Source organism: Anolis carolinensis, chromosome 4 (genome assembly GCF_035594765.1).
Source record: "Anolis carolinensis isolate JA03-04 chromosome 4, rAnoCar3.1.pri, whole genome shotgun sequence".
NCBI lineage: Eukaryota > Metazoa > Chordata > Lepidosauria > Squamata > Dactyloidae > Anolis > Anolis carolinensis.
In genome coordinates, this window is record NC_085844.1 from 213,499,940 (window position 1) to 213,514,055 (window position 14,116).

At 37.5% G+C, this 14,116-nt stretch overlaps 1 protein-coding gene across 3 annotated transcripts in view; it reads left to right on the forward strand.

Moving 5' to 3' along the window:
- The window catches only part of kdm5b (lysine demethylase 5B), a 62,342-nt gene that overhangs the window by 8,125 nt on the left and 40,101 nt on the right, over positions 1-14,116 (forward strand). For 2 of the 3 annotated variants that reach the window (XM_062979721.1, XM_062979719.1), the window contains exons 2-5: positions 6,179-6,256; positions 8,202-8,324; positions 8,848-9,018; positions 12,718-12,774. In XM_062979721.1, the coding sequence (XP_062835791.1) occupies positions 6,179-6,256; positions 8,202-8,324; positions 8,848-9,018; positions 12,718-12,774 (429 nt within the window). The remainder of the gene's footprint in view (positions 1-6,178; positions 6,257-8,201; positions 8,325-8,847; positions 9,019-12,717; positions 12,775-14,116) is intronic. The other variant, XM_062979720.1, reaches the window with a different exon arrangement.

The window sequence follows — 14,116 nt, forward strand, 5'->3', positions numbered from 1 at the left end:
TTCTTTTTAAGATGGAGTGCCTTCCCACATTGCAGAAAACCCATTGATTTTTCAGTCCTCATACAAAGGGAAGTGTGGGTCTTTGCAAGGGTTTTCCAAGGCAGCCCCTTTGCCTTCTTCTTTAATATGGTACTTGGAGTGTATACTAATTCGTAAATTTCTTGTATTTGAATGGGTGTGCAGCAGGACGTTTGAAAAAATCATTTTGTAGTTTTCACAGTGGCTAGCTTCATAATGATAATGTTATTGTTTTGAAAAAGCCTCTTAATGCACATACTCAACTAGAAAGGTTTGTCTGAGACTTTGTCAACTGAGACAGAGCACACTAGAGTTGGAAGAAAGCCTGCTACAACAGTCACACAGACTCAAACATACCTCAGCCAGTTGCTGATATAAAAGCATGTCAGATCTCCATTCACATGCTATCAAGTTGAGCAGTAGCAGCTTGTGATCGTCCCTTTGGCTTTACATCTTGTCTGTGCTCAGATTTCTGCTTTTTCATTATCTTCAATTTCAGCCCTGGATTCAGAGTTACACTCATCTCTTGCAATTACCTGTGAAGAAATCATCTGCATCTGTCCCAATGACAGTATTGAAAGCTTCTGTTACATCCAGATGTTCTCACGATCCACAAAGGGAAGGTGATCCACACCTGCAGTCCAAAAGGCCAACACTTAGAAGGCTTTTCTATAACACCCTTTTCTGCTTCAGTCAAGTTCATTATGGGTGCAGCACACAGACTATTTGCTCAATATTCTTATGCTTATAATTGGATAAAGTTCATTGAATTTCTCCAGAGGTGACATGAATTTAGCAGAATTGGACTTTTTATCTCTTTGTCAGAAAAGGGCTTGTTTCTATCTTTCTCCAAATGTTGCTTGTCAGTTGTATTTTAGCATCTACAACACATTGGCAACTCCTCCTGTTTCTAGGACCCGTTGGTTAAAATCCTTGCGAAAGGGTATAAAAATATGCACCTATCTGTGGTTGGGCTCACTCCTTAGTGGAACTTGCATCTAGTTCTGTCCCGACTAAGAGACTATCTGAGCCTATAGTTTCATGTGACTTAAGATGACTCTTCCTGAAGACAGTTACCTTGGCAAGAACTGTCAGTGAGTGTTGATCAGGCTTACCTCTGTGTCCATCGAGACAAAGTGGTCCTATAGGTGGACACCTCCTTCCTGCCAAACGTGGTGTTTGTATTCTATGTAAATCAAGATATAGTTCTCCCAGTAATCCTTCAGAATCCTATCTCTGATTTTGAACACTTTCTCTACTTATTAGATTTCCACTGGGCTTTGGCATTTTACATTGATAATTCTTTTTAAAAAGAAAACATATAGACTGCCAAGGAAGAACTTCCTGTCTCTCCCCAACATCTGTCCAAATGGGTCACAGTGACTATCAGAATAGCATTTGACCTTGCTGGCAAAAGATCTCTTGCACAACCCAAAACCCATTCAACTAGAGCAAGTCTGTTGTGTCTTTGTGTGGTATTCCTCTATACAACATTTGCAAGGTGGTTACCTGGTCTTACCTTTTGACTTCTATTTTTATTACAGACTCAATACCAGGTCTCAGACAGAGGCTGTTTCTTTGGGTGGGGGGTTGCTCTTTTCCTATGTGGCACGAGACTTCTTCCTATGGTTAGTTGCTGTGTAGTCTCCTATTTGTATGAGCCACAGAGACCACTCAAAGATTGTAGTTCTTTGAGTGGTCACCTGTGAACTCACACAACTCTACACAGCCTCTCCATGTTGTGCTGCACAGGCAACCCATTTGTATGATTTCACACATGCCCACTTAAGGAACTAGTTACAGGTAAGCCATCTATCCATCTCTCCTCGAAATTTTCTTGTAACATACAGATGTTGGGGCCTCACATCAAGGGTTGCATGTCACATCTCCCTGTTGCCAGTTTCCCTCTTACTGCACTGGAGAAGACACACCTCTCTTGACAGTTCAATCTGGGTGGCAAAATTTTGTTTCTTCCTTGACTCCCCTGGTTTATGTAACATACACACACATCTTAATTTCCAAATTGTCTCCATTTTGGGAATACTGGAGGGCAGCAGAAATAAGTGATGAGAGAAACTGTGGGATGAAACAGGTTGAAGATTCTGCACAAATAAGGTATGTAACATTGAGTGTGCCCACCATGACCTGTTTCTTTTCTGGGGGCTCACCCTATCAGCAATCCTCCATTGGGAAGGTGGCAACAGTAGGAGCAACACCCTCAACTCATCCACCTAGTTCAGATTAGGATGTTCCTAGAAGCTGCCAGTGCTTTTTCCAGCTCCTTCTCTGAGATTTAGCTTCCGAAGATGCCTGGATCATCTGTCTGCCTCTACCTCTGGCACTTTTTTCTTGGGTCGGAGCCACTGGAGCCTTTGCAGGGTCATGGCAGGACCATGAAAAAAGGAAAGGGAGAAAAATGGAAGCTGTCATCTTACAGGAAACTGTATGGGCTCTTATGAAAGGATAGCAAGAGAAAGGGTGTCATCCCCTATGATCGTGTCACCTGGTGTGACCCACTACCCCAGCACAACCCACTAGAGGCCAATGGACATGTGGAAAACCTTACTTTCAGAGTAAATTTGTAGACTCAAGTTTCTTGTATATATGGTACTATTGTCTCCCAAATTACATGGTCTAGAGGAAGTCTTCAGAACGGTCTTGTATGCTCCTAGAGAATTCCAGAGTAATATAGTCTTCTAACTTCAAGTACTTGTAAATATTATCTTTAGGTAACATGTCATTTTATATCAAGGGGACCATGATTTTTAACTTATAATTTTATCACTATGCAAGAGTTTTTCCATCTGGGACGTTTATATATTGACACTCAAAATCATGAAAGAAAATAAATTTCTATATCATCGATCTCTATTAATGAAAAGAACTAAAGCAAATTTTGCTACAGTCTTGAAAATACAGACACAGTTTTCATGGCTGTTATGTTAGTTGTGATGATCACAACAACACTTACATTGCATTAATGAAGGGGAAAGGGCAGCAAATATGGATCAAAGGCTACATCTATATTGGAAACAAATTGATAAAACATTTTGAAAAATCCAAGTCAGCAAAAAGGATAATACAAATTCGGTGAGGAAAATTGTGTGGGTGGTAACTTGAAGTTAAACTGTATATGCAAAAGGGTGTGTACCTGTGGGGTGGAGAAAAATAATGTGTTCAGTTATATTAGCATACTTCAGAAATCTAATATTAATAAATTTTACAGTGTATCAGAAAATCTAGCAGTTATCATCTATTGCAACCTGTTGGAATGGCTAGTCATAGGGGACATCTATGTGGACACTATACCCCGAAGTGGGTGAGAATCAGCTCTGTGGCATTTACATGACACACTAAGCCATCTTACCCCTTACCCCTTGTGCCTGCATTAGGGAAAAATAGGGAATGCTCAGGAACTCCTTGCATTTTGGGATAACATGAACAGCTTGGCCAGTTCTGACTTGGAACCACACCTACTGTGTGTGTACTCAAGCCAATGGTGTTATCCTGGGTGGGGAAAACAGAGTGGCACTTACCTCTGTTGTGTTGTTACCATAGCTGTGGTCACAGAGCTCCAAAGAGCTCCTGGCTGTCCATGGACACCTTTGCCATTGTAAACGTTACTCAGAGAGGGGAACGATATCCCCCTCCTCCTTACCCCCTCCCAAAGTTGTGTAGACACTTTTGCTTACATAGGCAAAGGCACTTGGGGATGGTTAGGAGGTCTTTGGAACTCTATGGCCACAGCTATGACAATAACAACATGACACAGCTAAGTGTGGTTGTCAGTGTAAATGCTCCTGGTACTGCCACTCCAGAACGATCCTGCAGTAAGAGGCCCATGCGGATGGTTCCTCAGTGTGACCTGAGAGGATTCTTTATAGATAAGGTTTTTCAATGGGGCTGATGAAATTACTGTGCTCATCTAATCTTTTGATGCAGTTTAGTATACTGTACTACTTATGTCTCTGGCAATAGCAACCGGAATGTTGTTCCCAATGAAGCAACCTTCTAAACTATAATGTTTAAAGACATGATATTATATAGCAAAAGTGACAGTGAACATAAAATTAGAGGAATGGCAAGACAAAATCATTTGAAAAGGATAGTTTGAATCTAATTTAATTTATCCTGGTTTAATCATAAATTAACAAAGTGTTGTGTTGTAATATGAGTAGTACTGTATATTCTGTCTTTCAACACATTTACTTTCAAATATGTAATTTGTTTATCTTTTGAGAAGATGCTAATTTTGAGAAGATGCTATACACTTGATAAAATATTTTAAATGCTTAGGGCCTGATGTTGGAAAGGTACCTTCAGGTATTTGAAGCAGGAGTAAATTTTTGAAGTCTCTGAAGTGTGTTACTCCTGCAGCCTTGTGGCCAGGGCTTACTGCAACTCTTATTTGCATCTCACACAAAGAAGAATCCTCGGTCTTCAGGTTCTTGAAAGAAACTAATGAATAGTTGTTTGAAACCTAGGATGGTAATCACAGAAGAGGGAAAAAACTTCTGAAGTTATTTATTCCCCATCTTTATTAACCAATGACAATAAAATGTAATCATTTCATTATAGTCTCAAAAGAGCCTGTCGAACAATTCTCAGTATTGCACTCTAATATAAACCTGAGACATCTGAACTTGTCCAGGAATAATTTATGTTCCAAACCTTTGTGGTAGACCTTATACAGAGACCTTATATAAGCCAGGTAAGCAACTGCGGGTGGTGCAAAATCCGCCAGGGGCGCCGTTGAGGCCTGGAGCGCCCAGTGAGGGTTGCAAGGGCGCCTCCCCACATCCCTGTTCAGTGCTGAGCCTGGTCCATGGCGCTTGGCTCAGAGCTCTCAGCCTCTGCCTGGAAGGGAAGGGGGAAGAGCTGCCTGAATGACAGGCAGCCCCTGGCTGTCTGTCATTCAGGCGGTTCCGCCCCTTCAGGCAGTTCTGCCCCTTTCCCTTCCCATGCCGGCTGAGTGCTCTGTGCCAAGTGGTGACAGCCAGGCCTCGGCACTGAACCGGGATGCACAGCTGGCCCAGGCAGGGACAGCCATCCCGGTTGGGGGAGGGACACTACTGTTTGCTTACACTTGAAAATTGCTTACACTTGAAAAAGGAATTTTAAATGTGAGTCTGTTTTTTTTATAGTGTGGACTTTTTAAAATACAGAAGCAAAGCTCAATCTCCTCAATCACATTTCCTTTCTACGAACCATAAGCATACCAATAAAATATTTGATAACAGCAGTTCCCTGTCCTTATATGTGTTCTTAAGTTTTCATCGGCACTTTAAATCTGTGGGTAATTTGTGACCTTTCAGATGTTGTCAGACTGATGAGAGCTGTTCCCTGGTACCTGTAGGGTCAGATGTTGCCTGCAAGATAGATAGAAAGATTAAGTTGATATTTGGTACTAAAAAACTTCTTTTATAGAGCCAGTGTAGTGTTTTGGCTTGAGCATTGGACTGTGGCTTTGGATACCACGATTTAAACTGCCACTCAGCCATGGATATTTATTGGGTGAACTTTGTAAGTAACCCTGTCACAGCCTTTGAAGCCCTTTTGAATAAAACTTGCCAAGAAAATACTGATAGGCTTGCCTTAGGTTCACCATAAATTGAAAATGACTTGAAAGCCCACAACAACAACATGATGGCGCTTTTGATTTTTTTGTTGCCATATTTAAAAGCTATTGATTCCTAGGTCTAAGAAATAACTTGAAATTAATACTTCATTCTTTCTGTAAGTTAATTCAATTTTATATATCTTTTCTTCAGATTTCTAGTTGTTCCTGACTGTTGTAATTCATGTGTAAGTGTAGACAGTTTGAAAGGTTGTGTCTCCAAATTTATGAACGTCAGCCTGAGAAAATGTCAGCCTGAAAAAAGTAGAAATTTCATGAATATATATTTCAGTGACCACCTCTAATGCCGCTCTTATATTTTCATTTCCTGGAACATTTAAAGTCTGTCAGTGTCTTACTGTTCCCCCAACAATACAAGAAGGAAAACAAGTTAAAGTTTAATACTATTAAAATTAATGCAATACTGAGAGCACACTGTCTTTCATAATGTTATATGAAATGACTATATATATTGTTAAAATATCATCTTAATTGTGTTTCAGGACTTCCAACATAACTAGTATTTTCTCCTTCTCTCCTTAGGATTGGCAACCTCCGTTTGCATGTGATGTTGACAAACTTCATTTTACTCCACGAATCCAAAGGTTAAATGAGTTAGAGGTAATGTCATGTGAATTTACAGTTGGCCCTATTGAACTGAGAACTTCTAATGTATTTAGAAAAAGGCAATAGTATTTAACCTTCATCCAGACAGATAAAATAACTTGTGCTGGGGGGAATTCTGGGATATTTCCTGACCCCAGTGCGAATTCCAGTAAATTGCATGGGATATAACAATGCCCCATGTTTGTGTGTGCAGAAACATGAGTATTCCTCAATACTCCACAATACTTGGATATCCAGAACCAGAGAACACATGTTCACATAAGGGGAGACATTTATTTTGAATGGCTGTCAGCCCTCCTCCTTTTTTTAGCCATCACAATATCTGTATCTCAAAAATACTATCCTTAAAATACAGATTAGTGGTTGAAATATGGGCATTGTACACAACTGTTTAGGGGACAATGTTGTAAAATGCTTATCTTGTAGGTCTAGTTCTGATTGCATTCTGTATTACTTTTATCTTCCTGCAAGGCCAAGACAGTGGCAGTTGGGATGAAGCCTTTCATTTACTTCTGGATTTAGGCAGGACATAGCTGTGCCCTGAACAAAATAGAGCCTTCAGGGCTAAAATGTCCTGTTCATGACATTAAGATTTTTTGCACCATGGACATGAGTTACATTTATTTAACTGTACTTACTGTTTTATATAATTTTTCAGGGAAAATTGTAAAAGGATTGTTTGTTTTTGTTTTAATTAATACCAATACTTTGGTGTTGACAACAAACCTATTAATTTTTTTTCTTTTTTCTACAATCTTGGTAGAAATAGCATTTCCACATCTCTCTCATCAGTAAGCATGCGCTTGCCCTAATTGATAGTAGATTTGCAAGATTTACATGGCATTTTTGAGATACAGAACAATGTGTGTATTTTAATATGTCAATACCTAATATTTGCAGAATTGAGAAAAATATGCAGAAACAAACTGTAGTCAATGGGGAAATATGTAATTTTCATCTTGTAATTTCCATCTTGTAATTACACATTAAGAAAAAAATGTGTTGAGTTTCACTGTCTGAAAACATGAAAAGTTTTGTAACCTGATTTGAAACATGGGCAGGAAGAAAATTCGGAGGAGCTCAGCAAAACCAGGACACTGTTAAGGAATGCACAGATCTTTGGAGATGCCACTGTTTACAGTCCTCTGTTTATAAATGCCTTCCAACTTGATGAATTCTGTACAATATATGTTTTGGTCATTTTAAAGATCTGTGTGTATTTTAAACAAATATTTTTCAGGGCTCTGTCAGAAAGCCATTTGTATTTGTTCATAAGAACCTTATTAAGGTCCAGGCTATTTGCCTGACCGCATCTCCTTGTATGAATCTTCTCGGTCCCACCTCCATCTCAAGCTCGGTTGGTGGGAACAAGAAAGAGGGCCTTCCTTCTCAGTGCCTGCCCCTCAATTCTGGAACTCCCTACCCAGGGAAGCCAGAACGGCTTCCTCCCTGCTGTCCTTCCGGTGGCAGGCTAAAATCTTTATATTCAGGCAGGCTTTTAAAGAAGAAGGGGTTTTAAGATCTAATCAGGGGGTTATGTGGTTTTTAGCTTTGAATATTTTAATGGATTTTAAGAGTGCATTTTTAATACAATTTATATTTAATTCTGTTTTAATGTTTGTATATTTGTAGATTTTAAATGGTATTGAAATGCTTTTACTGTAAGATGCTTTGAGGCTCTTTGTGGAGAGAAGTGGGGTACAAATAAATATAATAACAATAATAATTTCTTGAAAGTATAGCAGATGCTTCTTTCATACTGCTGGTTGAAGTAATGGCATGAGTGAATGAATATTTCTTAGCTTGAAGAATTAGGGCCACCATTCTGTTTTTAGTTTTTGTTTAATATACATAAAATAGATTAGATAATATTCAAGTTGAAATTTTGAAATGATAGCTATAGTGAATTGTATAATAAATCCACTTTGTATTCTAATAGGCCCAAACCCGGGTTAAACTCAATTTTCTGGACCAGATTGCAAAGTTCTGGGAACTTCAGGGATGCTCACTGAAAATTCCACATGTAGAAAGAAAGATTTTGGACTTATTCCAACTTAATCGAGTAAGTACTATAAGTTTATTAGGGTGACAGAAAATTATTTTCAGCATCTTGCAAGTTAATACTAAGGCTGAAGCCCTATTGGTGCACTACATCTGTGGCTGCACTGTTTCCAAGATTAAAGTAGTGGCGGCAAGAGAAGATGACAAATGCTTTGAGCAATCCTTTTCTCCATTGTTTTACTTCTTTCATGGATGCTATATCCATGCCCTTTTTGGTCTTGTCAGCACTACCCACATTAGTATAGTTACTAATGTTGGCATAGTGTATCAACAGGATTCTGATCATAGACTTGATTAAATCCTGAAAACACTTCAGTTGAAAGGCATTTTAGATTTCAGGATATGGGTAAGTCTTGTTTTTTTATGGTGCACTAAATTATTGTGCTGAAGCTGGTTTTATAAATATGTGACTGTTGTTTAAACAGTATCTTCTCCATGAAAAGTAAAGCAGTTTCCTTTTTTAAGTTGCCTGGAATAGCTATGTATATACATAAGATTCTGATGTGCAGTTATTTTCCTTACAGCTAGTTGCAGAAGAAGGTGGATTTGACTTGGTCTGTAAGGACAGAAAGTGGACTAAAATAGCCACCAAGATGGGGTTTACACCTGGCAAAGCTGTGGGTTCACATATTCGTTCTCATTATGAGCGCATTCTTTATCCTTACAATTTATTCCAGACTGGAGCTAGCCTACTGGTGAGTTTTCCTGACTACTAGTTTGTAAAAAAATTGACCATTTAAACTGCTTTCCATTAAGGAAAAGAGCTCTGAAACATGTCAGCAATGCTTAATTTTTATGTTCCTCCTGTACATATCTAAGAATCCCAAAAGAGAACATTTCAGTAGGCTTTTAGACATGTTTACAGGATTTTCCCTAACTAAAGACATAACCTTCAGTATATTTGCTACTGTTTTTAGTTTTTAAAACCATTTTATAATAACTACTCTTATTCAATAGAAAAGAAAAGTGATCTTGATTCATTTGTTTTAGGCAGTTGAAAGGTAGTCAGATCTAAAACTGCTGTTGATTTTGAGAACTCCTGGCACTATATTCTACAATAAGCATTGTATGTGTGTTGACTTTAATTTCGATACTAAGTTGTGGATTAATTCTTTGCTTCCATTAAATGAGAATACTTCACTTTGCAGTGATCATGAGTTTTAAATCTACAGCTGTAGCTTCTGAGATACTACATACTGTAGTTGATATCTTCTCATCTAATCTGGTAATGCTTTATTGCTTAAGAGGAGCAATGTGTCTGGAAGAGATCAATTTCCTGTGCCAAAAGTTAGTTGGGAAATTCTGGATTGTACCTTTACCATCACTAACAGGCACTAGTTACATACATAATAGACTACAGTAATGGTCTATATAGGTTTGCTTTTGAAAGCAGTCTTGAAACCTGAGCTGCCCATATGCTTGTCCAAGATAGCAATACTATCATTTTTAAGCTAGTTTTATTGGCAATCTATTTCTGGACTAAATTTAAATGGCTGTTACTGGGTTTTAAAAACATTTGTTTGGCATTTATTTACTTACTTCATTTGTACCGCTTTTCTCCCCCTAACGGAGACTCAAAGTGGTTTCCAACAAAATTAAATGTCTTACATACAAAGACTTAACACAATAATCGTAACATAAAATAATCAATTATATCATAAAACAACATCATTTACCATTAAAACATAGAATTAAAAACATATCAATATAACATTAAAATCACATAATCCAGCAATCGTGGTACAGGCCGTTCCGAATGTCCTATCTATTGCACATAATCCTTGATCATTCATTGTATTGCTTACTGCTCAAAAGCTTGGTCCCATAACCAGGCATTGCATTATTTGACATACTCCCTAGACACATAAGCGACTACAGGAACCTTTAAGTGATAGCCTCACATTGCTGGAACCTCACATTGCTGAAACTAAGCAGAAATCTTTCTTTTGGTCTGTAAACCCTAAAGGCTTTTAAAATCCTCCTCCTCCTCCTCCTATTATTATTATTATTAGACAAAAGCTACTCTGAACAACTGTGCCTGTGGTATTTGCCACAGTAAGATAGTGGCCAGGCCACCACAGTGTTCTGAAACTTGCACTAGGCCACTGTGTAATTCTAAGAAATCTTAAGTGTGTTTTGTATTTCTTCTCAAATTTTAAAATTGTTTGGCTTTTGCTATATCTATACTTGCATGTATAATGTTGTACACTGATGCTTATATGTTTGAATACAAGGGGAAAAAGAGAAATTTTACTTTTACATTGCTCACTAACTTAGCATAAACGCAAGTAATGAAAGTCTTCAGCACAAAATGTCTTATTTCAGATTTATGTGTGTTTGCACCACCCCTTATTTTGATCGTAATGTATTTCAAACATAATCTGTGTTCATTGTTTGTATTCGCTGAATTATCATTTTTAGATTTTACGTAATAATTTCATTGATATTTCTTTATGGCACTGTACTGCCACCTCACCAGGTTAGTATGATGAAAACTAGGGAGGTATGGTAGCACCCAATATAGTGATCAAACCTGACTTTTGGCTGTGTGTCTCACTTAGGCATGTGGACTAAATCAGCATAAAAGGGAGAATGTCTTATTCTTCTTATATCATTGTGAACTAAATCAATTGAAATTAGATTGTGCACAAGGATCATGCAAAAAGTGATTTGATCCATTCTGTTTCTAGCAATCTGGAAATATTTGGGTCCTTTTCTAATTATTTTTATGTTAAAACTACAATATGTTTGATAAGAATACATGAGGAAGAAACATTACTGTTGCTTAGCCCTGTCTGAATGAGTATATATGAGGGTTATACAGAAAGTACATTATGTTTTGGAATTAAAAATGAACAAAGTATAGGAGAAAACATTTACCATATGCAGTTGAAAGCCACGCCCAAATACCACATCTCATGTAGCAGCCATTCAAATCTAGGCACTTATCATAGCGATAAATGAGCTTGGAAACTCCTTACCCACTAAATTCTGCCGCCTCCGTCGTCAACCCTTCCCCCTTTCCGTAGCTGTGCAGCGTCGCCAAAATGCTGCGTTACCAGCCACGCCCCCATTGTTGGAAACAAGTGGTTGACGACAGAGGCGGCGGAATTTAGTGGGGAAGGAGTTTCCAAGCTCATTTATTGCTATGATAAGTGCCTAGATTTGAATGGCAACTATGTTGAGAAGTGGTATTTGGGTGTGGCTTTCAACTGCATATGGTAAATGCTTTCTCCTATACTTTGTTCATTTTTAATTCCAAAACGTAATGTACTTTCTGGATAGCTCTCGTATCTTTGCTCGACAGTCATAGCAGTTTGCTTTAATTGTAATGCTTCCATCATGTGGAATACTGGGATTTATAGTATGGTGCAGCTAAAATTCTCTGCTAGATTAGTCTGGTATTGTATTTAATAGAGTACGTTATACTGAGTACTCAACCAAACCATGAATCCTAGGATTCTCGTGAAAGTGATATCAGACTGCGCTAAGTAGCTTTCCTCAGAGAAACCTGAGATAAGACATGAGGGATTCCAGGTGTGTCTTCTGTACTCAGGGGCAATGAATGTCTGACTTTCATACAGCCCTCAGCCTATAGTGCACATAGTTTTTATTTGGCATTTATTGACTATCTGTATCAGCCAGTGATGAAGCAGGACATGCATTCTCCTAATCAGGAAATACATTTAACTTAGAGTAGTTTTTGGAGTGGTGTGGCACATTAAATTCCAGTAAGCCTAAAGTCCACCAATTTTGGGGGGATAAATAGAACTATCTTAGTAGGACATAACACATTGGCAAATATGGGCCTTGGCCTAAATCCACTGACTAGTTCCAACGTACATTGATTAATGTGATTTACATACAGTCAAGTCAGTGAATTGATCCACTGTAATTTTGACTAAGACCATTTAGTCAGGAGATGCATTTGTTGTAACCAACCCTCTGAAAATATATTACAGGTTGTGAAAATAAAATACATCATTTTGTCCAGAACAGTGATCTTATTAGCTCATTTGTAATCGTTCTTGCATATTGCTATACTAGAAACCCTAAAGCACAATGGTTCATTTTGCTTTTCTATCTTGTCTGTCTCTTGTGCTTTTTGTGAAATTTGCTTGTCTTCATATATTTGGAATTTTAAACCTCAATATAATAGAAGGACATGGCAAAAGATCTAATAGTTGCATCTGCAAACAGAGCTGTCTTACATATAATGTACTATTGAAAATCTAGGCCTTGCTTAGGTGTCTGATATTTCTGAAATGAAACTGCAGTTGTTGAGAAAATAATCACACTAGAAGTAAATACTTTTCGTATGACTACTTGTGACCTTATCTGTCAAGGTCACAGTTCTTTTAAATTATAACTTTCCAAGCTCTCTCTTGCAATAGGCACCTGACATTTGTTCCAAACTGATGTGTTTAGTGGATGATGCAGTTCTGGAAAAGGTATGTTTAAACTCACTTTTTGAATGACAGTGCTTCCTTTTCTGTTTTAAGTTGTTTTAGGTGCTTCCTGTCAATCCTCCTATGTGAATTACTGCCACTATGTTTTGTGAAGAGAATCGATGAAGCCATATGTTGTTTTTAGTTTGACTTGTACTTCAGGTTTCAGTTTTAGATGCTGATCATATTCCTCTTATGAATTACATTAAATTGTTTACTCTTGATCGAAGGGCTTATAAGTATACTTTAATATAATTGCTGTTTTCTGAAGGATGTTTTGTACAGATATCCAGCTCAGTATTGTTTCCTGGCAATATGGAGAAATAATTTGTGTACTCAGTTTTTGTGGACTGCTAATTTTCTCCAGCGTAAAAACATCCATGTGTATTACTCTGTTATCTCACTAACACATTTTTATCATTCAAAGATTTTCTGTTAACTTGTCTTAGAGGGAGGAGTTGTCACAAATATTTTAAAAATACTTTAAATATTAACAAGTGTAAAGTAAAATATTTGTCATTGTACATTGTGATACTGGTTTTATCTAATAATCCTTTACTGGTATTTTAAAAAAAGAGTCACAGTTTTGGGGAGAAAGGCAGGATATGAACAAAATCGATCTATAATGGTAGATATTTCCACTTAAAATTAACCATTTTGTAAATTTAAAACATTTTCAACATAGAAAGAATTAATTTTACCATGCATAAAACTTTGATATTTGCATGTTTTGTTTTGATATTTCAGATGTTTGGGGTACAGAATCTGTTTCAAATCTGAGATTATTCTTTTTTTTTTACAAATTATATAAATTTCCTCATCGAATTTTGTTTGAAATAAAGAAAAACATAGACAACTAGTACTGATAGGATGACTAGCTACAATATAATTTTTGCTTACTAGTGCTTCTATAACATTTGAATTATTCAGAGTTAGAAGGGGAAAATCAAATGCAAGGATTTCTTTGTCTGAAATTATTAGTTGCTAGAAAGTCAAAAGTTCTGTTCATTTGAAAGAATGGGCGATCAGCAATGGGCAGAAAACCTTGTGCTGAATCCAGTTCATCGTGGCTTTTTTTCTGTTGGATTGCTCCACAGTACCCTCAAGTGGTTCTAGCTGTGTATCACATTTTCAGAGAACTTGGAAATTTTGGTGGAGGAGTAGTGGTTGTAAAGCTGAAAAGTATCCCTCTTAATAACAACAACAACACTAACAACACTAACAACAACAACAACAACAACAACAATAACTTATTTTTAACCTGTCCTCTCTCCCCGTAGGGGCTCAGGGCGGCTTCCAGATAAAAAAACAAAAATGGCAAACATTCAATGTCGGATACAATAAA